Source organism: Candoia aspera, chromosome 17 (genome assembly GCF_035149785.1).
Source record: "Candoia aspera isolate rCanAsp1 chromosome 17, rCanAsp1.hap2, whole genome shotgun sequence".
Taxonomy (NCBI): Eukaryota; Metazoa; Chordata; class Lepidosauria; order Squamata; family Boidae; genus Candoia; species Candoia aspera.
In genome coordinates this window covers 4,616,289-4,641,988 of record NC_086169.1, presented here as the reverse complement: position 1 = coordinate 4,641,988, position 25,700 = coordinate 4,616,289, and the positions used below count along the sequence as shown (strand labels likewise).

Below are 25,700 nucleotides of genomic sequence, written 5' to 3'. Positions count from 1 at the left end.
TGTTCAGGTAAATTGTGGGAATGCAGCGACAGTGATGAGACCTTCAATCTGTTTGCAGTGCTGGGCTGTCCCCTTGCGGCGTGTTGTCGCTGGGCATGTGCAGAGTGTTTTCCCCCGACTTCCGGCCCCTTGAATAAGAATCACCGGGTTTGATGATTAGAAAAAATAGATAATAGAAAAAAAAGAGTTGAAAAAATACTGACCGTCTTCCTTTTACCTTCAACAGTGTGAGCAGCGTGAAGTGTTCATCGGCCGCATCCAGTCTCTGGAAATTAGCGCACAGGCCGCGCTGGCTTCTGCTATCGAAGAGGTAAACGATAAGAGAATCGAGAAATGCAAATATTCTCATCTCCAAGTGAAGTGGAAATGCCTTGCCTCGGAGTCATCGTCATCATCATAAGGCTTATTATTGTACTCATCCTCCTAAATGTTTTTAATCTTTCATTTGTAACTTGCCCAGAGTTGCTGGGAGCAGGGTGGCATGTGAATCGTTGTGGAGTATTAATACCGATAGAAAAAAAAACGGTTACTGTTTTTCTGTCAATATTAATTACAGTTTTGGCTGTCAGTATTACAAAAGCGTAGAGTTATTTGACTTTTTCCCTCCCAGCTGAGTATCGCACTGAAAAAAGAACTGCTGCGAATGGCATCAAAGTGTTTGTGGTATGGTAACGGTTTTCGTCTTAAGCTGATGACTTAGTATTAAAGTCTCCGTTGTATTGTTACTTGGTATTTTTTTACATGTTAATAAAAGGAAAAAAATAGATAAACAAAGCAAATTTAACAGGAATTTAAAATATAAAATAAAATAAAATAAAATACTATAAAATAGTAAGGGGAAAAAAGGAAAAAGGACCTAAAAAAGAACTATTGCATTTCTGACTTCCCTCTTTTTATGCATCTGCTAATTTACAATACAGCTAGTCCTCGCTTAGCAACCATTCATTTAGTGATGGTTTGGACTTACAATAGCGTGGGAAAAAATGACTTATGACAGGTCCTCACACTTACGACCGTTGTAGCGTCTCCACAGTCACATGATCACAATTTGGGCACCTGGCAACTGCTTCACATTTATGGCCATTGCAGTGTCCCGTGGTCACGTGATCACCACTTTTGACCTTCCCAGCTGGCTTCTGGCAAGCAAAATCCATGGGGAACTGCACAATTTGCTTAACAGCCATGTGGTTTGCTTAACGCCTGCAGTGATTCACTTAACAACTTTGTAGAAAAGTACAGAGATGAGGGAATGCAAGAACTGTTAAGAGGAAGTAAAAGACAACTTGGTCCTGGGAAGGAAGATGTGAGAAATTTTACCAGGTGGTAAAATTGGGTCATATTTGCTTAATGACCACTTCACTTAGCAACCAAAATTCCAGTCCCAATCCTGATCATTAAGCAAGGACTACCTATATTTGTAGACATTTAGGCCCCCTTAGATGCCAAACTGTAAGTGATTATATTTGCCATGTTGCGTGATAACAGAATCTTGAAAGCCTGCCAGATTTTTTCTCAACTCCATCTTATTACCAAACAAAATTAGAGCAGGCTTAATTTGACTTTCTTTCTCACATCTTCTTCCTTCCCAGGACCAAGCTGTCTTTTACTTTCTCTTAATGGTTCTTACATTCCCTCATCTCTGTACTCCTCTACAAAAATACATTAAAGCACTAAAAATAATAGCATGGCATCGAGCTGAACAATTATTAAAAATCTATCAGCAGGGAAAAGGTGAAGACACTTTTGAATTGAGCTGAGCTCGTGTTTAATAAAATGAAGGCAGATGAACAGTAAAACAATTAAGACTGCTCAACCAGTCATGAAATATGCTCCACGGTTGCTTAGTTATAGTGTGAATTGCGGACAGCTCACTGTTTTGTAAAATCTCCTTTTCCTTACTGCAGCAAAAGACAGAAATGTACTTTCTCTCTGCAGATCCTGTTAGTTATTGCTCCCCTCCAGCTTTAGAGAGTGGCTACAATTTGAAAGCAAAACTGCTGGTTAGATGCAAAGAGAAAACCAAGGTTCCAGGTTCTGCAAGGCCGGCAAGTGGCAGTGAGAACTGGTGGTGTTCTAATCATAAACTCCTTGCTGTTCTTCCCAGATGACCCAGGAGCCAGAAAATGTCCTGGGGTTGCAGTGGAGAGAGATGGACCCATCCAGGATGGAACAGCTCCTGTGGGATCTTGTGGCCCGGGTTCAAAAGCTGGTCTCTGAGCGAGATGCAGGATTGGAGGTGAGAGATACAACTGTTGTCTGTTGCTTGCTCTTCTCAAAGGAAGGACCTTCGGACTGCCAGACCCCCTTGTGCAGAGATCAAATCAAATCAGATCAAATCAAAACTTCAGTACACTCATGGTCAGCCTTGCGAGGTAGTCCAGCCAAAAAGCACACCCAGAAGTACGAGCTCTACATCTCTCCCCCCTTACCTTTAGAGCCCAAGGAACTAGGGAGGGTCTCTTCTGAGATGCTTCCCACGCCCTATTCCTTCTGCAGGCTCAGCTGCCTCTTATCTTACCATTGCCTAGCTGGGGAATTCTGGGAGTTGAAGTCCACATATCTTAAAGTTGCTGAGACTGAGAAACGCTGCTCAAAGCCATATGCTATTATGCTTCTCCCTATGGACAGACCTTCCTTTATCCAATCTTGAATAAATTTCCAGGTAGGAAGTCTGATTTCTACTTAATATTACTTGTTTCAGACAAGGACTCAAAAATATCTTCCAAGTCTCCCCATTTTGTGCTAACATCTTACAATACGCCGGACCATTAATTAAGTTTGGAACGTCTTAAAATACTATTTTTGTTCTATTTTATTATATCTGTTCTTAATTATTTTCTTAGATCCCATTATACATATTGTTTTTCTGATATATATATATATATATATATATATATTATAATTATATATTAATATAACAATAGAATATAATAGGGGACGTGGTGGTGCTGCGGATTAAACCTCTGAGCTGCTGAGCTTGCCGATCGGAAGGTCGGCAGTTCGAATCCACGTGACGGGGTGAGCTCCTGTTGCCAGTCCCAGCTCCTGCCAACCTAGCAGTTCAAAAACATGCAAATGTGAGTCAATTAATAGGTACTGCTTTGGCGGGCAGGTAACGGCATTCCGTGTAGTCATGCCGGCCACATGACCATGGAGGAAGTGTCTTCGGACAAACGCCGGTTCTTCGGCTTTGAAATGGAGAGAGTCGGACACGACTGGACTTAATGTCAAGGGAAACCTTTACCTTTACTAGAATATAATAGTAGAACTGTTACAGACATATATATATATATGTCTGTAACAGTTCTACTAGTAGATATTTTATTGTATCTGGCCTTAGGGCTGTAATAAACTGATTGATGGAAAACCAAATCCCACTTGCAGCACAAAGAAATCCGTTCTTTTCCAGTTTTGATCCCGGGTTCAACGGCTGTGTGAGAGAAGAACATCTCTGAGGCCACATTTTCCAGACAGTGCAAGGCTTTATATATCTCTGTCTGTGCAGTCATACGACTTTTTATCGTCTAGGTTGAGTTTCTTGCATCAAAATGGAATTAAAGCGATTGGTCTCACCAGGACATTACTGTCCTTAGTATTGTGGAAAAGTGGGGAAATGCTATTACACCACTGTATTCTTTCAGTTTCTTCTCTTTTTTTCAAGTTTTCTTCCTTTTTTCCCCTTGCTGTGCTGGTTGAATGGCCTTTCTCAGTCTCTAGCTTCTGCTGAAAAACTGGGACGGATTGCAGAAGCTTTGCTCCCAGCTTTTATTATTTGTTCTTCTTATAAAAATTTAATAAAAGTTACAAGGCTGTCTTTTTTTTCCCTCATAAAGGAAGCTGCTCCACCCCTTCATTGTATTTTTTTTTTGTGTGCAGTTGGGTCTGAAGGGGAGAAGCTTCTTTTGAATGAAACATCTGAGAAAAGGCCCTTGGAACAATCCTGAAAATTCCTCGTGCTCCATACAGGATGCCTCAGAATGAGGGTTCCCATCTCTGCACCTTCAGCCTCACCGTTTTTTCTTGCTTCCTGCCCAGCAATTGTGGGAGCTGCAGCAGAAAAAGGAAACCCGCCTGGTTCCCCAGCTGGAGAGCCGTCGTTCCCGTCTCGGGGTCCAGCTTGCAGAAAGTCAAGCACAATTGCGGCGTCTACGAGGCGAGCTGTGAGTCAGAGATCCGGGCTGGGGACGAGCGGGGTTGGCAGGGGTGCTCTGAAGATGTGGAGGGTCTGGGGTGGGCAACTAACAGAAGTCACTGCGAGAGACTTCCTTCCTTCCCTCCTTCCCCCCTTCCTCCCTCCTCTCTCTTTCTCCTCCATTCCTTCCTCTTTTCTCCTTTCTTCCTTCCCTCCCTCCCTCCCTCTTTTCTTTCTCACACAAATTTCCTTCCTTCCCTCCCTCGCTCCCTCCCTCCCTCCTTCCTTCCTCTTTTTCTCCTCCATTCCTTCCTGTTTTCTCCTTCCCTCCCTTCCTCTTTTTCTCCTCCATTCCTTCCTCTTTTCTCCTTCCCTCCCTCCTTCCTCTTTTTTTCCTCCATTCCTTCCTGTTTTCTCCTTCCCTCCCTCCTTCCTCTCTTTTTCTCCTCCATTCCTTCCTGTTTTCTCCTTCCTTCCCTCCCTCCCCTCTTTTCTTTCCCACACAAATTTCCTTCCTTCCTTCCTTCCTTCCTTCCTTCCTCCCTCCCTCCCTCCCTCCCTCCCTCCCTCCCCATATGACCTTCATCCCTGGCTCAAATTTTCCTTGCATCAACAACCCTTGATTGTAGAACAAAAGCGAGTGAATGCCCCAGAGTGAGTCTCTGGGGAGGAAGGGGGACTAGGACCCGGGTCTCCCCACTCCTACTCCAGCACCTTCAGCACTACACCACTGGCCCCAAATCACTCAGCTGATTTCCATGGGTGAACCTGGCTCTCCCCCTTCCTGGTCTAGCATCTGCCCCATTGCAGCAGCCTGGCTGAGAGGGAGGGACTGGCCCAGAGTCAGCCAATGAGCTTCTATGGCTGAGAGGGGGATTCGAGCCTGGCTCTCCCCACTCTTAGTCCAGCACCTTCACCCCTGAACCACCCTGTCTCTTGGGCTGAGAGGGAGGGACTGGCCCAAATTCATCCAGGAGGCTTCTGTGGTTAAGGGGGGACTTGAACCTGGCTCTCCCCATGCTGAGTCCAGCACCTTCCCCACTGCACCCCCTCTTTGGGCAAAACTAAAAACTCAGTTTGAAACGACGTTACATCTGGAAGCAGCTGGCTGGGCAGAGTCTTCTGCACACGCAGAAGAACCCCTTCCAGCTTCACGGTGAGGTTCCACCTGCATGGAGGACATCTAATTCTCCTCAAGCTGAGGAGACCACATGGTTCTCCTTCCTGAGGTCCTTCTCAGCCCTCCTCCGAGTCATCTTCTGGGCTCCAGCACCCACACCACACCACACCACACCACTACGCTATCCTGTCTCTTGGGCTGAAAACGAAGGAGTGCCCCAAAGTCCTCCAGAGAGCTTCGGTGGTTGAGGTGGGTCTTTCTGGTGCCAATCATCACCTTCACCAGGACATCCCCTCTACACGCCATCATAGCCATCTCTGGCTCCTCTTCTAGACATTTGACCAGCACAACGTACAGTAAGTGTGCATTTGTGCCCCAAAATTCATGTTTCAATGACTTGACATTCCCATCTAATGTTTCAGGGAGAGGAAGATGGAGGAGCTGCTGGACCAGCAAGAGGAATCAAAGAATTTGGAGCAAGAGCTTCAAAAGATGCGGCAAGAGGTGCTTCTCTCAGAATAATCAGCCGGCTTTCGTGCCCGAGGCGGGACTAGAACTCTCCTACCACGCCTGATTGGCTCTTGGGCTGAGAGAGGGGGACTGGTCCAAGGTCACCCAGCCGGCTTTCATCCCCAAGGCGGGACTAGAACTCACAGCCTCCTTGTTTCTAGCCCAGCACCTTCACCACTAGACCAAACTGGCTGTCTTGAGTAATCTAGTAATCACAATCTAGTAAAACCTCACTATAACAGGCCTCACTTTAGAAGCCATGGACTGAATTTGCACCTGAAATAATGCCCTCTCTGTTGTAATCCATGCCATTCATTTAAATCGACGATATTCCCATCAATTCATGTCATTAAATGAATGACCTAAAAGGGCCCAAATGGATGGGAATGACCTTGGGAGACAGGGGGAAGAGCTGCAGACCGGGCAGCAGTCAGATAAGAGGCAGATGAGCCCACTGAAGGAATGGGAGTGTGGAAAATGTCTCACCAGGGACCCTCCCTAGTTTCCTGGGCTCTAAAGGCGACAGGGGAGAGAGGCTCTTTCAGACTTGCAAGATGCTGTTAAATGGAACCTTACAGCAAAATAGAATTAGTCCATCTGGGTGTGCTTCCTGTGTGGACTACCTCGCCAGGCTGACAACTATATTCAAGGGCCCGTTCAGCTGTCTGTGTCTCTGGACTGAGAGAAAGATGGCACAGGAATCTGCAGCAAGCCGAGATGATGTCCAAACGACAGGCGTGTCCTAATATCACCACTCTAGTATGACATCATCAGGATGATGTGATTTCTAATTTGTTTCTTCTTTCCCAGAACCGTGCATTGGCAGGTGAAGCTCGCCAAGCCAGATTATACCAGGACGAATTAGACGCCCTGCGAGAGAAGGCATTTCGGGCAGAGCGACTTCAGTCGGAGCTGACAGCCATGAGGGAACGGATACCTGCTTTGGAACGATGCCGGGCGCAGCTGAAGGTTGGAACTTTATTGTGGCTTGACCGAGTCTGTAACTTTGGAATGAAAAGTTGGCATCTACACTGTGAGTAGAATTGTTTGGGAGGCAAGGAGGGAGTTGATGGATAGAATCAGAAACATAAATGATAGGGAACAAAGACACAGCACAGGATTTCTAAACCTAGCAACCGACTCCCTTGGCTTGTATGTTTCAAATTGGCTCCCATCTGGATTAAACCTGGCACGATGAGGCTGCGAAGCAAGAGGGCCGAGAACTGCAAAAAGGCCTTTCTTGGCTGTTTAATCAGCCACAATTCCTAAAACCTTTGTGTGTCCAAACATGAACTTTTCCAGGTAACTGCATAGGGCTCAACTGCCGACGGCACAAGGTTTTTGAGAAAAGCAGACTCAGAACCATATAACCTTGAGTAAGGGAAGGGAGGGGGAAATAAAAAATGAAATAAACCCTGATTTGGGAGGAGAAATCTCATTCTGCTCTAGCATGCTGGCAGTATTATTGGACTCAAAATGATTTCTATCCTTCGGGCATTACCCTCAGCTGTCAGAGGTCCTTGTTTATCTGCCACCGGCAGCACGGTACTTGGCTCAGCACCTCCAGCTCCTGTGGGCTTCAGCCAAGTCTTCTTCTGCTTGCTGGTGCTTCTGGGCTAGCCAGGCCCCCTGACGATGGGAGAAGGGAGAATTCTCCCAGCCGTCATTTCCCTTCTCACCCAACTGCGTAAGGAACAAAGTTGCACCTGGTGCTTTTCAAGGGATGAGAACCTTCTTAATGCAACCCCTGTCGATCCAGTTTATGTTAATATTCTGTAATGGTAGGTGGGAATGACCTTAGGAGACAGGAGGAAGAGCCGCAGACTAAGCAACGGTCGGATAAAAGGCAGCGGAGCCCACAGAAGGAACGGGGGTGTGGAAAATGTCTCAGAAGGGACCCTCCCTAGTTTCTTGGGCTGTAAAGGTGAGGGGGGAGAGATGTGCTTTGAGACTTGCAAGATTGATGTCAGCCTTGTGAGGTAGTCCAGACAAGAAGCACACCAGAAGTACTAGCTCTAACAGAGTCTTGGAAAAGATAGCATCCAGAAGTTAAGCTGGGAACTGGTCTTGCGCTTGAATAAGTTGTTTTGGTCCTCAGGAGGAGCGTGACTTCTCCAAGGCCCTGTTGGAGGCAAAAGCCATGATGGAGGACGAGCTAGACGCCACTTATGCCCGAGGCCAGCGCCTGAGTCAGGTGGAGAAAGAAAAGCTGCGTCTGCAAAACCACTTGAACCAAATCCAAGAGGTAAGGGTGACAAGAAGACGGTTTATTCTAAAAGTTTTTCATTCCCCAGATTTCTCTGTCCCCTGTTGTACTGCAGAAACTCAGTTTAGGAGGGCAAGTGTGAAATGGTGGGGCTATTTGGGGTATGGGGGAGAAAAAGAAAAGAGGCCGGTTAAGATGTAGCTGGAAAAAATGTCCCTGGAGAATTTGGATTGTTTATAGTTGCCTTATGTGCTACCTTATGTTCTTAAGGTGCATATAATTCTTACCTAATAAAATCAAAACATTGGGAGATTTTGTTTCTGGCTTTCTTTGTTTTAAAGGCAGCTGTGCACTCTGAGTCTGGGAAAGAGACCTGTGGTTTTAATTCCTTGAAGGAATTAATTTTAATTGCCTGAGGAATTAAAAGGGAAAAAGGGATGCCAAGGGAGGATTTCGCCCCTCCCTTCACAGACATACACAATCCTTTCTTTTGTGAGAATGAAATTTCATGATCCAAGCTGGCTGGATAGAAAACACTTTACCCAACCATGGCCTTGACTTGGATTAAGAGCCCACACACTTCTCTGGAAGGAAGACATAATCTTAAAGAAAATACTACTTATGTTAAAAAAAGGAGAAATGAACTGATGGATTTTCCACTACTGTGAAATTGACTAGATCAGGTTGTGAAATTGACTGGAGAACTGTTGGATTTAAGGGAATTTACAGTCCAGTTTATTTACTGTATATACAGGTTTAGCTCTGATTCTCTCACCTTGTACTACAATTCCCTTTTTAAAAAAATTGAAATAAATGAACAGGAGTGGATGGATTCCTTGGAGCAGCCTGTTGCACCCGGTCTGAATTAAACAATCCAAGTTTTTCTGGCCAGGAGGGAAAACCCTGCAATTTCTTAAGCTGAGTCTTGTTGAAGGCAGAGAGAGGGCTGAGAATCAGGAAAAAAAATGGGGAATGATAGACCCAATATCATGGTTAAAATTTCAACCTGGGCCTTGCCCGTAGGAACGGGAGCAGCTTTCTTGCCAATTGGAGGAGCTTTTGAGAGAGAATGTGGTCCTGAAGAAGCAGCTGCAAGAAACTTTAGAGAATTCCCTGAAGGTATTATGGTCTGAAGACTCTGATTGGCATGTGAATGGTGAGTTTTACCTGCCCCAATACTCAGTTCTCCCAGATCACATGACCCTCTTTCCCTACATCCATTTGCATGCAAGAATTATATTTCCCCCCCTCCTGGTTGCAGAATTTCCCCAAGCACCCCTTTTGCTGGGCTGTGAGATGAAGGAGGCGGATCGACTGCCAGCCCTAGAGAAGGAGAATCAGGAACGGCGCAGGTTGCAGACTGTGTTAAAATCAAAGGATATAGAAGCAAACCAGCAGGACACCACCCCTGATGGGACGGTATGGAAGGGAGAGCTGTTAGAGCCGGCTGTATAGTTAGGGAACCGGTGTAATGGGAAGTGAGAATAACCTTGAGGGACAGAAGGAAGAGCCGCAACCAAGGCAGCGGTCAGATAAGAGAAACCTGAGTCCAGAGCAGAACTGTAATTTGAGCAAGCGTCTCAGACTTGACCCTCCCTCGTTCTCTTGAAGGTAAAGGCAGGGAGGGGGGAGGCGCTTTCAGACTTGCAAGATTCTGTGACTGCAACCTTATAATAAAAGTAGTATTAGCGTTCCTAACTTTGGTTTCCTGGGCTGGACTACCTCACAAGGCTGACCTCGATTTTGCAAGTCTGAAAGGACATCTCTCCCCCCTCGCCTTGACAGCCCAAGAAACTAGGGAGGGTCCCTTCTGAGACATTTTCCACACCCCCGTTCCTTCTGCAGGCTTAGCTGCCTCTTACCCAACTGTTGCCTCATCTGCAGCTCTTCCTCCTGTCTCCCAAGGTCATCCCCGCACACCATTACAGATTCTCTTTGCAAATCTGCACTCTTTTTGGGAAACGCATTTCTTTTTTGGCCATATATAAGCAGCCATTCATATACAAACTGCCAACTCTCATCGTTCTTCCACTTAGCTGGAGCGGCTGCCCAGCCAGGCGGAAGAGCAGAACTCAGACCTTCAGGAACACAAACCAGGGGTTCTGGTGCACCAAAAGAAGAAAGATGGCCCCCTTGAAACAGCAGAAGGCCAGGCCCCGAAGGAGGAAACCAAGACCTCAGTAGCTGAAATGGAGGCCGCCTTGTCCAAGGCTCGGACTCTGCAGCAGGAGGCTGAGCGGAAGTGGGAGGCCGAATCCGTTCATGCAGCGAGCCTCGAGGAGAAGCTGAGGAGCATAGAGGGAGCGTACACCGAAGCCCAGGAGGAATGTGACCGGTGGCACTTAGAGACGGAGCACCTGATGGAACAGATCCAGGCTTTGGAGCGGGAGAAGGAGACTTTAAAGGCAGGATCCCAGGTCCTGCAAGACGCAGCAACCCAGGCTGAGGTCGACTTAAGCCAGGCTCAGCACAGCCTTCAGAAGGAACATCTTCAGGGGGCCCGGCTAGCCCAGAAGCTCCAACGTACCGAAGAAGACTTGAGTGAGGCTCAGCAGGAACTCAGAAGCCTGCAACGCAGCCTAGAGCAGCACAGGGTCACCCTGGCTCAGCAGGAGACTGAGAAAGAGGCCTTGGAGGAGGCGCTGAGCCAACTAGAGCGCTGCCGGCGGCAGCTCGACAAGGAAAGCTGGCGGCTGAAGGCCAAAACTCAGGCCCAGGAGGAGGCGCTGGCCGAGCAAGGCAGCCACCTGGCCCTCCTTGAAGCCCAAACTTGCCAGCAGGCAGCTGAGCTCAGCAGCCTGCAAGAGGCTCTCCAACATCTTGGAGAGCTGGAACAGGAGAGCGCAAGCTTGAGAAAGCAACTGGAAGCCAGGGATAACGCAGCCGCCATCCTGGAAGAGGTAATTGGGATCATTGGGGTATAAACAGCACTGCTGGGAAAGGCCCTGGGGTCAACAGCTGGAACTTTTGATGGGTACCACGCTTTCAGCCTCCTGTGATTTCCCACTTAGTGACTGCTTCGCTTAATGGCGGAGTTGCGGGTGCCAATTAGGGCCCTTGAAGGAGTACTAAATTTCAGCTTCATCCTCCAGGGGGTGCTACAGGACAGCAGCAGATGATACTAAACGGGTTGAACAACAGGTTGGTTAAGTGTTGCACCCAACCCGTTGCAGGATTATTACTGTTATTATTATATATTCCTCGATCATCCACGCAAGGTGGGAAACCTACCGAATTCTCCTGCCTCCTATTTTCCCCCCAACAACAACCCTGTGAGGTGGGTCAGGCTGATTGAGAGAGCAAAGGGCTTCGATTGGGCTTGGAATTTCGGTGCATGCGGTGGTGCAGGCAAAGCTGCTGGCCAAGACTTCGCTCCCTGCTCCTGGAGTTGCAGGAGAGCAAAGGGTGGGCAAGGTCTCTGGCTCAAGGCTGTCCAACTGTGTTGCAGGAGCTGGGGAGAGAAGAGGCTGGGCCGAAAGAGAGAGCAGCTGGCGGGGCTGAGCCGAAGGACCAGCCGTTGAAGGAGCAGCACAATCCTCAGGCAGAGGCCAGCAGCAGGTAAGGCTGGCCAAGCGCAGGCTGGGCTTTGCAAGGCGCAGGGAACTGGCCAAAAGAGGCAACAAGGCACCGCCTGTCCTCCGAAAAGTGCTGGGGCGGGTGAGGTTGGGGCCTGGGGAAGCTGCACAGGGATGTACAGGGGGCGGTTGGCTCTTTGGGCATGGGGAGTGCTTTTCCTTTACTTTTATTTATCACAAGAAAAAGCTTTTTTCTTATGATTTATGGTCTGGGGACGATTCTGTTGTGGTTTTGTGAGCCGCTGAGGGCCACGGCGTATAAGATGGGCGGCCATATCAGAGAGAGGAAGAGAGAGAAAGAGGGAGGGAGGGAGGAAAAATGGTGGGAGGAAGGAAGGAAGGAGGAAAAAGGGAAGGAGAAAGAACAAAAGGAGGGAGGGAAGAGGAGGGCAAATTTGCATCCAAAGCCCACATGTTCATTTATAGGCAAAACTGGATAATGCCCACATAGTTGGGCCGAGCCATGGCAGGGTGGCTTTGCTCCCTGTTCAGTCCAGATGGCCAATCCTGCCCTTCAGTTCCCAATCTTAGCTACACCTTGCCGATTTCCAGAATTTTGCACAGAGGCTTTGCTTTGCTGGTCTCTGACCAGAAGGCCTTGGGAGTGTCTGTGGCCGGGGCCAATAAACCTGGGATGCTCCTTTATATCCATCCATCCCTCATCCCTCATCTCTCTCTCTCTCTCTCTCTCTCTCTCTCTCTCTCTCTCTCTCTCTCTCTCTCTCTCTCTCTCTCTCTCTGCTGATGGGTTCATCTGCATTTGCAGCCAAGCAGAGCCAGGACCAAGTTCCAAAGGAAATCCTGAGAGCGCCCTCATTAGACAGTTTGAGGAACTGCACCTCCTGAAGGAGCAACTGGTGCAGAATCAGGTGAAAACTCCAAAAAGGGGGTTTGTCTCAGCACTGCAGGGAGATGTTGCGTCTGGACCCGCTTTCCCTAAATGTTAGGAGAGCTTTTCAAATATTGGCACACGCAATGGTCTTTACTGCAGCCGAGGCAACTCAGATCCACTAGTCGACTGAGGGAAATGTGTGATCTGTTGAACTTCCAATAACTTTTCATTTAGTCCAGTGTTTCTCAACCTTGGCAGCCTTAAGATGGGTGGACTTCAACTCCCAGAATTCCCCAGCCAGCATCCTTTAAGAAGAGATGCTGCCTAGGGAATGGTCAGATAAGAGAGGGTATAGCCTGCAGCTGCATAATGGGTGGAGAAAGAGGCTCAGAAGGGACCTATCTTGCAAGTCTGAAAGTGCAATCCTCCCCCGTCTCAGGGTGGCTGGCTGGGGAATCCTGGGAGTTGAAGTCCACCCACCTTAAAGTTGTAAAGTCTGAAAAACACTGTGCTAAAGGAATTGTTTGGGAATGATTTGGCTTAGAGAAATTATTTGGCTGTAAAGTTACTTTTTCATCACCGTCGTAACTGCGAATGGTCACTAAACAAGGTGGTCGCTAAACAAGGATGACCTGTATTTCCCTGCAGCTGAGCTGTTGTCATCTCTCTTAATCAGCATTAGCAGCTACCAAATGCCTTTGGCTTCTCCAATCTGCATTTATCTCTACGTTCCCAGCATGCTCTTCCGGAAAGGCAGCTCTCCGAAGTCCGGCAGAAGTTGAAGTATCATGAATGGCGGGAACGCTATGAGAGCCTCTGGCAGGACCATAACCACTTGACGCTGCTCCACCGACAGCAGGGGGCCGACCTGGAGAAGACGCTGGGGGAGCTCGCCGGCCTCAAGGTGGCACTGCGCGGCCTGGAAAAGGAGCAGCGGGAACTGGAGGGCAGGTGCTGCTGAAGCAGGGGGGTTGGGGGAAATCACGGAACACCCATGCAAATGATGTGCTTCCCATGGTGGGAGGATAGCAAATGCTGCTATGTAATGGCACATGAGAAAGACCGAGAAATAGGGTAAAAAGATGCTGCCTAGGGAAAGGGCAGATAAGAGGCGGCTGAGCCCACAGCTGCATAAGGGGAGGAGAAAGAGGCTCGGAAGGGACCCTCCCTGGTTTCTCAGGCTGTGAAGGAGACGGGGGGAGGACTGGACTTTCAGACTTGCCAGATGGGTACCTTCTGAGCCTCTTTCTCCACCCGTGATGCAGCTGTGGGCGACACCCTCTTTTATCTAACCACCAAGCTCAGAGAGCACCAAGGACTCCACAGTTCAGCCCTGAGCTTCGTATATTCTGTGCTATCAGAGAAACTGTTACTGAAGGCCATCCTGGTCAAAGGGGATCTTCGGAGTCACAAGGAGTCGGAAGCGACTCATCAATTGAACAGTTTAAGTCAGATCTGTCCCAGGGTCAGATAACATGGTCTTCTCCAGATGGCTTGGACTTCCATATCCATCAGGCCCAGGCGACCCAGCCAGTAGCGAGGCATTCTGGGAGTTGTAGTCCAAAACAGCTGGAGGTCACCGGGTGTTCTATCTCCGTTGGCCTTTAGCTCACCACTGGAGATTATTATTATTATTATTATTATTATTAATTAAATTTATATCACTGCCCATCTCCCCCAATAATTCCCCAGGAGCTGTGATACTCTGAGCAATGTAATGGTGGTGGTTTGAATTCCTCCCATTTTATTTTCCAACCCTCTCCTCCTGTCCATCTACAGGCATAACCAGCTGTTGGGGCAGAAAGACAGCCTGGAGCTACGCGAGGTGGCCTTGCAGGCCCAGAAGGAACGGCTAGAGGTAGCTGAGCAACATCACCGGGATTTGGCTAATCAATACGCCAACTTAAAAGAAGACCATGAACGGTAAAGCTGGAAAAATTTGTCAGGCAGACACCTGACTTCCTGAGCCATTTTGAAACCATCCAGCGGCTGTATGACCCTAAGGCCTCTTGCGCGTTCTCAGGATTTGATGATAAATACAGCACAAAGGCGTCTCTTTTGGATTTTTTTCCCCCCACCTTAACACAAACCACATCTACTTTCTCTTTTAGCCATACAGGTAGTCCTCGCTTAACGACCGGAATTGGGACCGGAATTTCAGTCACTAAGCGATGCGGTCATAAGTGAGGCATCCAATGACTGGACTCAATTTTACAACCATTTTTACTGTGGTTGTTAAGCGAACCAATGGTTCCCTACTGATTTGGCTTGTTGGAAGCCGGCTGAGAAGGCTGCAAATTGTGATCATGTGACCACAGGATGCTGCAACTGGTCGTAAATGTGAGTCAGTTGCCAAGTGCCCAAATCGTGATCATGTGACCACAGGGGTGGTGTGACAGTCATAACTTCGAGGACAGGTCTCTGAACTATCATTAAACGAATGGTCGTTAAGTGAGGACTACCTGTACTTAGCCAGAGTGAGCCAAGACAGAGCGGAATTCAGGCTGGCTGGGGGAATTCTGGGAGCTAAGAGCACACATCTTCCAGTTGCTGAGGTTGAGAAACACTGGCTTAATGGCTACCATTTGCTGAAGCGCTGCTTCAGGAGTGGTGTCAAGGAGGGGAGGCTTCTTCTGTACCAGGATGGCACTTCCCCACTGTTGCAGGATCAAACAAGCCTTGGTCCAGAAGGAACGGGCCCAAGATGACCTCCAGGGTGAGCTGCAAGGAATGCGGAACCGGCTGATGGGCCTGCAGTTGGAGCAGGTGAGGCTGGAGGCTGAAAACGCTGCCCTGAAGGAGCAGAACCAACAGCTGGACGTGGCCCTGGGGCGCCTGAGCACCCAATCTGAGGTAGGACTGCCCCAGACGGGCCTAATGGGGGCGGGAGAGAAAGTCGATCAGGGCTTGCAAGACACTCCTCTGGAATCCCAGCTCCCTGGGGTTGAGAAACAGCCAATCACCTTCTCCCACTAAAATAACTTGCTGAAAATCATATACCTGCTGTAAAGAAGATCGGAAGCTGTTTCTTTGTATCTTTTTTCCCCTCTTTTCTATTTTTCTTTTACTTTTTTTTTTCCTTTCTGGCACTTTTAGCTTTCTCTTTGATCTCTTTCTTTTTCTTGCTTTATATTACAGGTAGTCCTTGACTTATGACCATTTAGTTAGCAACCTTTCGAAGTTACGACGGTGCTGGAAAAAGTGACTTGTGACCAGTCCTCGCACTTACGACCATCGTAGCGTCCCTGCGCTCACGTGATCGAAATTTGGGCGCTTGGCAACCAGCACATATTTACAATGGTTGCAGCGTCCCGGGGACACGCGATCACCATTTGCGACCTTCCCAGCCGGCTCCCAACAAGCATAGTCAATGGGGAAGCCAGATTCACTTAACAACCATGGCAAAGAAGGTCGTAAAACAGGCATGACTCATTTGATGACCACTTCGCTTAGTGACAGAAGTTCTGGACCCAATTGTGGTTGTAAGTCAAGGACTATCTAAGGACTACCTGTAGTTATCTTCCTTTTTAAAAAATCTTTAAGAAAAATTATGTATAGTATATGAAAAATCACACATGGGGTTTGGGGAAACTCAAGAATGGATTTTGGGGTGAACTGGATTACAAGCCTAGTTCTCCATGGTCTGGACCCCCTTGGCAGAGGAGAGTCAAGAAAACTAAGATGGCCACCACAACTACCCTGTGACTTTTTTACATGCAGGGCTTGGATTATGTGGTGATGGTCACCATCTTAACATTTTTGACACTGTCCTTTCTGCAGAAACCCCACCTCTTGGTGTCCATTGATAACGGTCATCATCCTAGCCGAGGGAGTTGTTAATAGGGGGACACAATGACCACAATAGATGGTCTACCATCAGCCATGGTATCTGAAGTTTAGTGAAGGTGGGCTGTTGAGCAATTCTCCTAGTCAGTGAGAGGAAGTCCTAGAGAAGCCCTGCAAAAGTACAATGGGAACCGAGATGAAGTCCTAGAGAAGCCCTGCAAAAGTAAAATGGTGGCAGAGATAGAACTTCTGCGAGGCTTCTCTAGGAACTTTATGGTTGGGTGAAAGAAATGAAGCCCAACGCTCCAAGGTATCACCTGGATATCAAAGCTCCATCACTGATGGCCCTTCTGGTGACAGGATGTCCATTCCTCTCTGCAGCTCCTGGTCCAGCTGAAGGGCAAGCAGGAAGAAGAGAACCGGCACCTGCTCCAGGAAATCCAAGTTTTGAGCAGGGAGAACAGACAGCTGTTGGAACGCAGCATGGAAAACCGAGAACATTTTCAGGAAGAGCAGCGTCAATATCAGTGAGTTGCCAAAACTGCTGCTGGTTGACCAAAGACAGCAACTCAGCAGTTTGTTCTCTCGGTTGGTTCATTTCTGAAATGCAAAAACTTTCTTCAGCAATATTTCTCCCTGGTTCTCCCATTGGACGCTGGAGATTGCTCACAAGACTTGCAGGTCCTGTTCACACATTCCGGTTAAACCTCCTCCGGGGTGCGAGGAGGTGTTAATGTGTTGTGTGAAACCCTCAACCAAGGGAGATTTTAATAATTTTAATAATTGCCCCCATCAGCCATGGTATCTGAAGTTTAGTGAAGGTGGGCCGTTGAGCAATTCTCCTAGTCAGTGAGAGGAAGTCCTAGAGAAGCCCTGCAAAAGTACAATGGGAACCGAGATGGAAGTCCTAGGGAAGCCCTACAAAAGTAAAATGGTGGCAGAGATAGAACTTCTGCAAGGCTTCTCTAGGAACTTTATCTCTGTTGTCATCCTACCCTTGCTCTGCAATAGGATGTTGAAAAGGGGCCAGAAAATAATCTGGCAAGACATTGACTGTTCACCGTTTCGTCAGTGATGATCGGCCCATGGCCAATTTTAAACATTTCCTTTTTATTCTGGTGGGAAAACAACAATAACAAACAGGGAGTGACAATCTTCCAGCCTTCTTGGAAAGAGGACCTATTTCCCCCCAACAGGAGAGTTCTCGTCCAGTATCAAAGAGACAAAACATAGATTGTGCTGCAAACTTACTCTCTGCTGCTCCAGAAGTGCTACCAAAGCACAAAAAGAGGGTCAGACTAGATGACCTTCAAGCTTCCTTCTGACTCTACAGTTCTGGAGAAGTGTCCATCTTGGAATCTGGGAGGGTCTTCTTTCAACTGTCCAGGCAGCCGCAGCGCCTGCTCCAGATCATAAAAAAGACTCATTCTTTCTTCCACAGGGACAAATTGGGTGAATTGCGCCGAGAGAAGCAGAAGCTGGTTGAGAAGATTATGGACCAATACCGGGTGCTGGACCCAGCTCTTCCTCGTGGCAAGTAAGTCCGATACGCAGAACGGGGGACACATTCGTCCAACCAACGGTGCAAAGAAGTGCGATGTATGTCACGGGATGGATGATCATGGATTGAGTGGCCAGAATGGGGCCAACACTGGCACAGGATGGGAGGGCCTTCACGGCCACATCCTTTGGCCCTGCCTCCCTCCTGGCCAGGGAGGGAGGGAGGGAGGGAGGAGAGGAGAGAGGGGAGGAGGAGGAGGAGGAAGGATGGAAGGAGAGGAGAGGAGAGGAGGGAGGGGAGGAGGAGGAGGAAAGAAGGAAGGAAGGAAGGAAGGAAGGAAGGAAGGAAGGAGGGGGGAGGAGAGGAGGGAGGGGAGGAGGAGGAGGAAGGAAGGAAGGAAGGAAGGAAGGAAGGAAGGAAGGAAGGAAGGAAGGAAGGAGGGGAGGCGGAGGAAGAAGGAAGGAAGGAAGGAAGGAGAGGAGAGGGGAAGAGGAGGAGGAGGAGGAAGGACGGAGGAAGGAGAGGAGAGGGAGGGGAGGAGGAAGGAAGGAAGGAAGGAAGGAGGGGAGGAGGGGAGGAGGAGGAAGGATGGAAGGAGAGGAGAGGAGAGGAGGGAGGGGAGGAGGAAGGAAGGAAGGAAGGAAGGAGGGGAGGAGGAGGAGGAGGAGGAAGGATGGAAGGAGAGGAGAGGAGAGGAGGGAGGGGAGGAGGAGGAGGAAAGAAGGAAGGAAGGAAGGAAGGAAGGAAGGAAGGAAGGAGGGGGGAGGAGAGGAGGGAGGGGAGGAGGAGGAGGAAGGAAGGAAGGAAGGAAGGAAGGAAGGAAGGAAGGAAGGAAGGAAGGAAGGAGAGGGGAAGAGGAGGAGGAGGAGGAGGAAGGACGGAAGGAGAGGAGAGGAGGGAGGGGAGGAGGAAGGAAGGAAGGAAGGAAGGAGGGGAGGAGGGGAGGAGGAGGAAGGATGGAAGGAGAGGAGAGGAGAGGAGGGAGGGGAGGAGGAAGGAAGGAAGGAAGGAAGGAGGGGAGGAGGAGGAGGAGGAGGAAGGATGGAAGGAGAGGAGAGGAGAGGAGGGAGGGGAGGAGGAGGAGGAAAGAAGGAAGGAAGGAAGGAAGGAAGGAAGGAAGGAAGGAGGGGGGAGGAGAGGAGGGAGGGGAGGAGGAGGAGGAAGGAAGGAAGGAAGGAAGGAAGGAAGGAAGGAAGGAAGGAAGGAAGGAAGGAGGGGAGGCGGAGGAGGAAGGAAGGAAGGAAGGAAGGAGAGGGGAAGAGGAGGAGGAGGAGGAGGAAGGACGGAAGGAGAGGAGAGGAGGGAGGGGAGGAGGAAGGAAGGAAGGAAGGAAGGAGGGGAGGAGGGGAGGAGGAGGAAGGAAGGAGAGGAGGAGAGAGGGAAGGAGGAGGAGGAGGAAGGATGGATGGAAGGAGAGGAGAGGAGAGGAGGGAGGGGAGGAGGAGGAGGAGGAGGAGGAAAGAAGGAAGGAAGGAAGGAAGGAAGGAAGGAGGGGAGGAGGAGAAGGAAGGAAGGAAGGAAGGAAGGAGGGAAGGAAGGAGGGGAGGCGGAGGAGGAAGGAAGGAAGGAAGGAGAGGGAAGAGGAGGAGGAGGAGGAAGGACGGAAGGAGAGGAGAGGAGGGAGGGGAGGAGGAGGAAGGAAGGAAGGAAGGAGGGGAGGAGGGGAGGAGGAGGAAGGAAGGAGAGGAGGAGAGAGGGAAGGAGGAGGAGGAGGAAGGATGGATGGAAGGAGAGGAGAGGAGAGGAGGGAGGGGAGGAGGAGGGGGAGGAGGAGGAAAGAAGGAAGGAAGGAAGGAAGGAAGGAAGGAAGGAAGGAAGGAAGGAGGGGAGGCGGAGGAGGAAGGAAGGAAGGAGGGGAGGCGGAGGAGGAAGGAAGGAAGGAAGGAAGGAGAGGAGGGGAAGAGGAGGAGGAGGAAGGACGGAAGGAGAGGAGAGGAGGGAGGGGAGGAGGAGGAAGGAAGGAAGGAAGGAAGGAAGGGAGAGGAGGAGGAGGAGGAGGAGGAAGGACAGACAGACGGAAGGAGAGGAGAGGAGGGAGGGGAGGAGGAGGAAGGAAGGAAGGAAGGAGGAAGGGAGGGAGGAGGAGGGAGGGGAGGAGGAGGAGGAGGGACGGATGGACGGACAGACGGGCGGAAGGAGAGGAGAGGAGGGAGGGAAGGAGGAAGGAAGGAAGGAAGGAGAGGAGAGGAGGGAGGGGAGGGAGGGGAGGGAGGGGAGGAGGAGGAGGAGGAGGAGGAAGGACAGACAGATGGAAGGAGAGGAGAGGGGAGGGGAGGAGGAGGAAGGAAGGAAGGAAGGAAGGAAGGAAGGAAGGAAGGAAGGAAGGAAGGAAGGAAGGAAGGAGACAGAGAGGGGAAGGGAGGAGGAACCAATTCTGTAGTGTCAGCTCCCAACCCTGATAGCTTTGAGCCATCCAGAGCATCAAATCTTAGATGAGCTTGACTTGATGGATAGCTAAAACAGGAGGCTGCTTCAGACCAACCTTCACTGAACTCAAAACCAGTTTTGAATCTGGCTGGGAGAGCAGCAGAAAAGCCCAGGATTGTCATCAACTGTAAGAAGTTGGGAAGGGAAAAAAACAAACAAAGCACCACCCTGGAACAAGGTTCCAGCCAAGTAGTTCTGTACTGCAGTCGAGAAAACCCATGCGGACCTGTCCATGCAGGCCTGTTTGACCTGAAACGAGTTTCTAACTTTTCCCCTCTTCTCCTTTTATTCCTCCTTCTTCTCATTGGCCAGGAAGAGTAACTGGATTGCTGGGAAGATAAAGAGACTGATGAGACTTCGCCGGGAGGCTCTCCAAGAGCAGCCATGCCCCATGGCCGAGGGAGCGGGCAGCAGCAGCGAGAGCTTGACCGGGCAAGAGGAACATGGGCCCGATAGCAGAGGTGAGGCCTGGACAATTTCAACCAAAGAACTGGAGGTGCGCCCCCCAAACTATATTCGTAGGAAGGGTTCCCCTAAATCCCCTAAAGGCCTTTGCGACGAGGGTAAGCAGTCCTCTGACATCCTGATATCTTGGCGTTCAAGTCCCATCAGCCTTGGCCAGTGGCAAAGGCTTATGGGAGTTGTAGTCCACAGCGGGCACAAGGTGGCTTCCTCAGCTCGGCGAAACGGGGCAAACCGTTGTGTTTGGCGAAGGTTTTGCAGTGAAAGAGGTGGACAAAAGAGGTCCATCCAGAGCATTGTTTGGATTCCGGATCACAAATAGGATTTCCTATTCGGTTCCAAATGATCCAGCTTTCTTTGCTTTCCGATGAAGTCTGGGTGTTCGTAAAGCTGGCTCCTAATCCCGAAAGCTGCTGTGTCTGGCGGAGAAAGACGGTAGGGCAGTACTGCTGAAAGCCAGGGAGGGTTAAAGATTTCTCAGCAGGAGAAACAATCTGGAGGGACGGCCCTTTAGGATTTTAATGAAAATCGAGCAGAGATGGGTCAAGCTGGGGAAATTTTGCCCGTTCTGAACTTCACTCAGTGGCACCTAACTAATGAAGCAAACGGTAGCCATTAACCCAGTGTTTCTCAACCTCAGCCCCTTTAAGATGTGTGGACTTCATCTCCCAGAATTCCCCCAGCCAGCCATGCTGGGAGATGAAGTCCACACATCTTAAAGGGGCTGAGGTTGAGAAACACTGCATTAACCAAACGCAGGCAGCTTATCTGTGTGCAAAATTCCCTTTTCTTGGTGAAGATTTACTTGTAGCCTGGATGATGCGCTGGCCCGTTTGGCTTTCAGATTCACCTTTTTGTAAACCACCAAGGATTTAATTCCCAGCATCACACATTTGCAGCTTACTCTGCTCTCACCAGCTCGCCCTCTTCCAAGTTGTTCCTTGTTCTCTCCAAAAGTTTCCAGCTCTCCCAGATCGCCGGCTCTTCTCCGCAAAGCAAGCAGCATCGTCAGCATCCCGGAGAGCCCGCAAGTCCAGTTGCGCCGTTGCCGGTTGAGTTCCCGTATGCCGGCAGCAGAATCCTCGGGCGTCAAGGATGAAGAGGGTCAGGACACACCCCGGCAGCGATTTCGCCAGCGCCGAACTGGGGTGTTATGGGGTTCCCTTGAAGAACCTGTTGTTCTTGCAGGAGAGTCAGGACCTCCAAGCCAGATGTCCCCAACCAGCGAGGAGAAAAGAGGTGAGGCGAGATTAGCCACTGGCCCTGGGTGGCAACGGGATTTAAGATACAGGTAGTCCTTGCTTAACGACCACAATTGGGACAGGAATTTCAGTTGCTAAGCAAAGCAGTCATTAAGCGAATCTGACCCGATTTTACGACCTTTTTGCGGCAGTCGTTAAGTGAATCACCATGGGCGTTAAGCAAGCCACGTGTTCATTAAGCAAATCACATGGTTCCCCATTGATTTTGCTTGCCAGAAGCCGGCTGGGAAGGTCGAAAATGGCGATCACGTGACCATGGGATGCTGCGATGATCATAAATGTGAACCGGTTGCCAAGCGCTCAAATCGTGATCACGTGACCGCGGGGATGCTGTGACAGTTGTAAGTGTGAGAACTGGTTGCAAGTCGTTTTTTTAGCACCATCGTAAGTCTGAACTGTTACTAAACAAATGGTTGTTAAGCGAGGACTACCTGTACTGTCCCCAGTTTAAGAATGAGTTCCGTTCCTAAGCTTCTCTTTAAATTGAATTTGTATGTAAGTCAGAACAGTTATTTAGCATCAGTGAGTCCAATATTTGTCTTAGTTTATAGTATATAGTATATATATATATATATGTTTATCAGATTTCTCTGCTGCCCATCTCATACACAATGACTCTGGGCAGCTTATAAATAAAATAGCAGTCAGTACAAAACAATACAATGTAAAATCAATACTATATAAATATACTTAAATATATATACATATATATATTTACCTTGCAGAATATACTTAAGAAACACTTCCAAAGGACTAAGACATCTGAAACATAATAAAACACAGAGTAGTGTTGTGCATTTAACCTGAAACATTGTACTTAACTCAAATTTTTAATATAATATTTAACCCCTAGTTAAGAATGGTCGGTTCTCAACTAGCGGTCATCTGTAAAACAGGGACGTTCAACGCAGATTTTGTTGGCTCAGCTACTCCTTATTCTTTTGCAAGCAAGAAAGGGCGAAAAAGGAATGGGACGGCGCATGAGTGTGCATTTCTTTCAGGACGGCCACTGGGCGAGGAGGACCAAACTCCAAGCTGCCTGTTGTGATATTTCTGGAGGAAGAATGCTCAGGGAAGACTGCCTGTCCTTGTTTCCTCCCAACCTAGAAACAAGGAATGCCAAAACACAACCTGGTTTGGAAAGATGCACAGGCCACCAAGGAAAGCCCTGGTGGTGGGGACCGGTACTGCATCCCTGATAGTTGTCTCATTTCCTGAAGGATGAACCCTGCGTGAAAACAAGGCCTTCCAGTCCGGGGTGGTGCCCATGAGCTGCCTGAATCTACCTGATCCTTTTGCTCTCACAGATCCCTGTGGATTTTCAACCCCCTTCTGAGGCTTATTTAAGCTAATTGGGTCTCCCTTGTGGCAGTGAGTTCCATAGGCCAGCCGTCAACCACCAGTTCTGCAGCCAGTGCAATTTCACAGCCATAAGATACAACAGGCAGGGCCGCAACTAGGGTCTGTGTCACCCGGGGCAAACATGGATTCCACGCCCATTTTGGCGCCCACCCCAGCGCTCCTTTTGGCACCCCCTCCAGCGCGGCACCTGGGGCACATGCCCCGCTTGCCCCCCTCCCCCAGTTGCGGCCCTGACAACGGGTCTGCGAAAGCAAATACACAGGGCATAATCATCTCTGCCTCAAATTGCCGACCTGTGAATTAAATGCAATTAAATTAATTCCGATTTTGTTTTTGTCCTGGCCTTCTTTGCATAGTGGGTAGAAGCTGTATGCAGCTCACAGTTAAAAGCAGCTAAAATTTTCTTCTAAGTTGTACAACAGGGCGTATCGCTGCCCTAAAAGAGCAGATACAGAAATACCACATCTCGCACCCAGCCATATTAAAGCAACAGGTGGCTACCATCTTATTTATTCATCATACTTATATTTATATTATTTATATTTATTCCTGATATATCCAAGAGAAAGAGAAGTGTGATGAGAACTGAGGAAGAATAGGCCAGGTTGCAGAGGACTTCCTTCTTTTAATGAATTTGGCAAACCTTCCCCTCTTTAGATCAGTCATATCCAACCTGGTATTTTCCCAACATCCTAGGTAGCTTCCTAGAATCTCCTAGCCTATAGACAGCCTTCCCTCTGGGAATTCTAGGAGCGGGCAATGCATCCGGAGGGTGCAAGTTTAGGGATGATTGACACCAATCTCCCCCGCCCACCGGATCGCTGGGTGCCAAGTGCAATTAAGGAAAGGACAGAGATGTGCCCCAGAGTTGCGTTTGATTGGCAGGAGGTTTTATCTAATGCTGTACCCATTTCGTCCGCTACGGTGGCGTGCCTTACAGGCCTAGGGAACGCAGGGGGGCAGCAAAACAGTGAAGGGAGGAAGCAGGGCCTCAGAGAAGACATTCTGATGTCCAGGGAAAAGGGGAAGTGTGAGAAAGAACCTCAGCATAACTCCGCCTTAATCGCACTAGGTATAAGTTGTACCAGACGCTTCCCAGCAGTGGAGATAAAGGACGGGGGGGATTGTTTTCTCTGTTTTCTTGCACAAAAACTGTACTTCCTTCCTGTTTTAAGAAGTGTTGCATCCTGATTATTCTTTCCGACTGCTTCTCTGCAGTTTCTCTTTGACCTTTCCAACCACAGTGGGTTGGCTTTGAGAGCATTATGTGCCAAGCACGGCGATTTCATTTTTCTAGGTGGCAAAATCAGTGCTTTTTCAGAAGTCGACTTTGCATTTACAGGGAGGGCAAATGCATCATCTGAAATGATTTTGAACTCGGGTAATATTCACAAAGGGGAGATGGTTTATTTTGCCCTGAAGGTGGGATTATCAAGCCGTCCAGCAACTGGGGTTTAAAACTGAATGCTTCCCAAATTTTCTGTATGTGGCTTTGCATCTTGCTGGCAGCCAAGCTCCAGCCAAGCTGAATTGCTCTGCATCCGGCCATTCATTCACAGGCCTCTGAAATGAATTTTTGAACTTATTTTTCTATTTTTAAGCATTCCTAAAGTTCTGCTAGAAATTATATTCAACGAAAGGAAGGAGAGGTAAGGAAAAGAGCTGTCCTATACACATCTAATTTCTTATTTGTATGCAAGAAGTGTAAGCGCTACAGGTAAAGGCATGAATCAAAAATACCGGAGTGAAAAGAGATATTGCTTAGAGAGATTATTTTTCTAGATTCATAACCCAACTGTTAAAACAATAAAGACTGATGCATTTATCACCGTGTAGATTTTCCTGGACTATAATCTACTTCAGAAGGAAGAATAGTATGTCTGGTGTAAGGCACAGCAGCTACAGCAAGAGGTACAGACTGTGATAATGACTTAACGAAATGGCCATTGACAAAACAAGTTTCGGGCGTGGAACAGGGACATCATCACACCACGGAAGCTTTCCGCCTGTCTCCTGCAAACAGGCGCTCGTCTGCGGAAGCCGCCTGCCGATCGGAATTTCAGATCGTTCCAATTATCAATTAATTTCGTTTGATCACCACCCTGTGACGGGAAGCGCCCCAGCGCTCCCTGGGCTGCGGATTGACGCTGTCTAGCCGACTTGCTTTTATTTTCCTGAATGCTGCCTAAGCCCGATGTTCAGGCGTGGGGATTTGTGAGTGGGGAGGGGGCATCGGGGCCACCGGAGAGTTAAATCGATTACCTGGCGCCCTGCTCACCCCCATAACTTCCGGGGTCCCGGTTTGATCTGGGTTGTGCCAGGTTGCCCCCCCCAGTTCGGCCCCCCTGAGACTTTCCGAGGACCCATGCCCAGCCTTCGCCCTCTGTCCCACCTTTGGAACACTGTCCCCTCCTGGCGACGTGCGTCGGCCTGATTGCAGCGCCCGGGCCAGCCCTGCGCGGCCCAAGCATTCCTAAAGCACCCAAGGAGGGGGGGGGGCTGTCGGGTGCCCGGCGCTGCACAGG

At 49.1% G+C, this 25,700-nt stretch overlaps 2 protein-coding genes across 2 annotated transcripts; both read left to right on the top strand.

The window, feature by feature from the left end:
* Positions 1-75: 75 nt before the first annotated feature.
* Positions 76-11,538, top strand: LOC134506689 (girdin-like). Its single transcript, XM_063316967.1, has 10 exons — positions 76-310; positions 2,105-2,236; positions 4,036-4,160; positions 5,675-5,756; positions 6,573-6,731; positions 7,861-8,007; positions 8,992-9,124; positions 9,230-9,387; positions 10,005-10,868; positions 11,417-11,538. The coding sequence occupies exons 2-10, from the start codon at positions 2,105-2,107 to the stop codon at positions 11,528-11,530; spliced, it is 1,914 nt and encodes a 637-aa protein (XP_063173037.1). The 5' UTR covers positions 76-310; the 3' UTR covers positions 11,531-11,538.
* Positions 11,539-11,657: 119 nt separating this feature from the next.
* LOC134506846 (coiled-coil domain-containing protein 88B-like) lies at positions 11,658-21,004 on the top strand. Its single transcript, XM_063317210.1, has 9 exons — positions 11,658-11,671; positions 12,310-12,412; positions 13,112-13,326; positions 14,155-14,298; positions 15,042-15,228; positions 16,543-16,688; positions 17,603-17,698; positions 20,402-20,652; positions 20,925-21,004. The coding sequence occupies exons 1-9, from the start codon at positions 11,658-11,660 to the stop codon at positions 21,002-21,004; spliced, it is 1,236 nt and encodes a 411-aa protein (XP_063173280.1).
* Positions 21,005-25,700: the final 4,696 nt, after the last annotated feature.

What these genes read in the sequence shown, in the direction of transcription:
- LOC134506846 (XM_063317210.1), top strand. An exon ending in GAAGAGCAGCGTCAATATCA is followed by an intron (nt 16,689 to 17,602) that starts GTGAGTTGCCAA and finishes TTTCTTCCACAG; the next exon opens with GGACAAATTGGGTGAATTGC. An exon ending in CCAGCTCTTCCTCGTGGCAA is followed by an intron (nt 17,699 to 20,401) that starts GTAAGTCCGATA and finishes CTCATTGGCCAG; the next exon opens with GAAGAGTAACTGGATTGCTG.
- LOC134506689 (XM_063316967.1), top strand. Translation starts at nt 2,105, where the DNA reads ATGACCCAGGAGCCAGAAAATGTCCTGGGGTTGCAGTGGAGAGAGATG. An exon ending in AGCGAGATGCAGGATTGGAG is followed by an intron (nt 2,237 to 4,035) that starts GTGAGAGATACA and finishes CTTCCTGCCCAG; the next exon opens with CAATTGTGGGAGCTGCAGCA. An exon ending in TTCAAAAGATGCGGCAAGAG is followed by an intron (nt 5,757 to 6,572) that starts GTGCTTCTCTCA and finishes CTTCTTTCCCAG; the next exon opens with AACCGTGCATTGGCAGGTGA.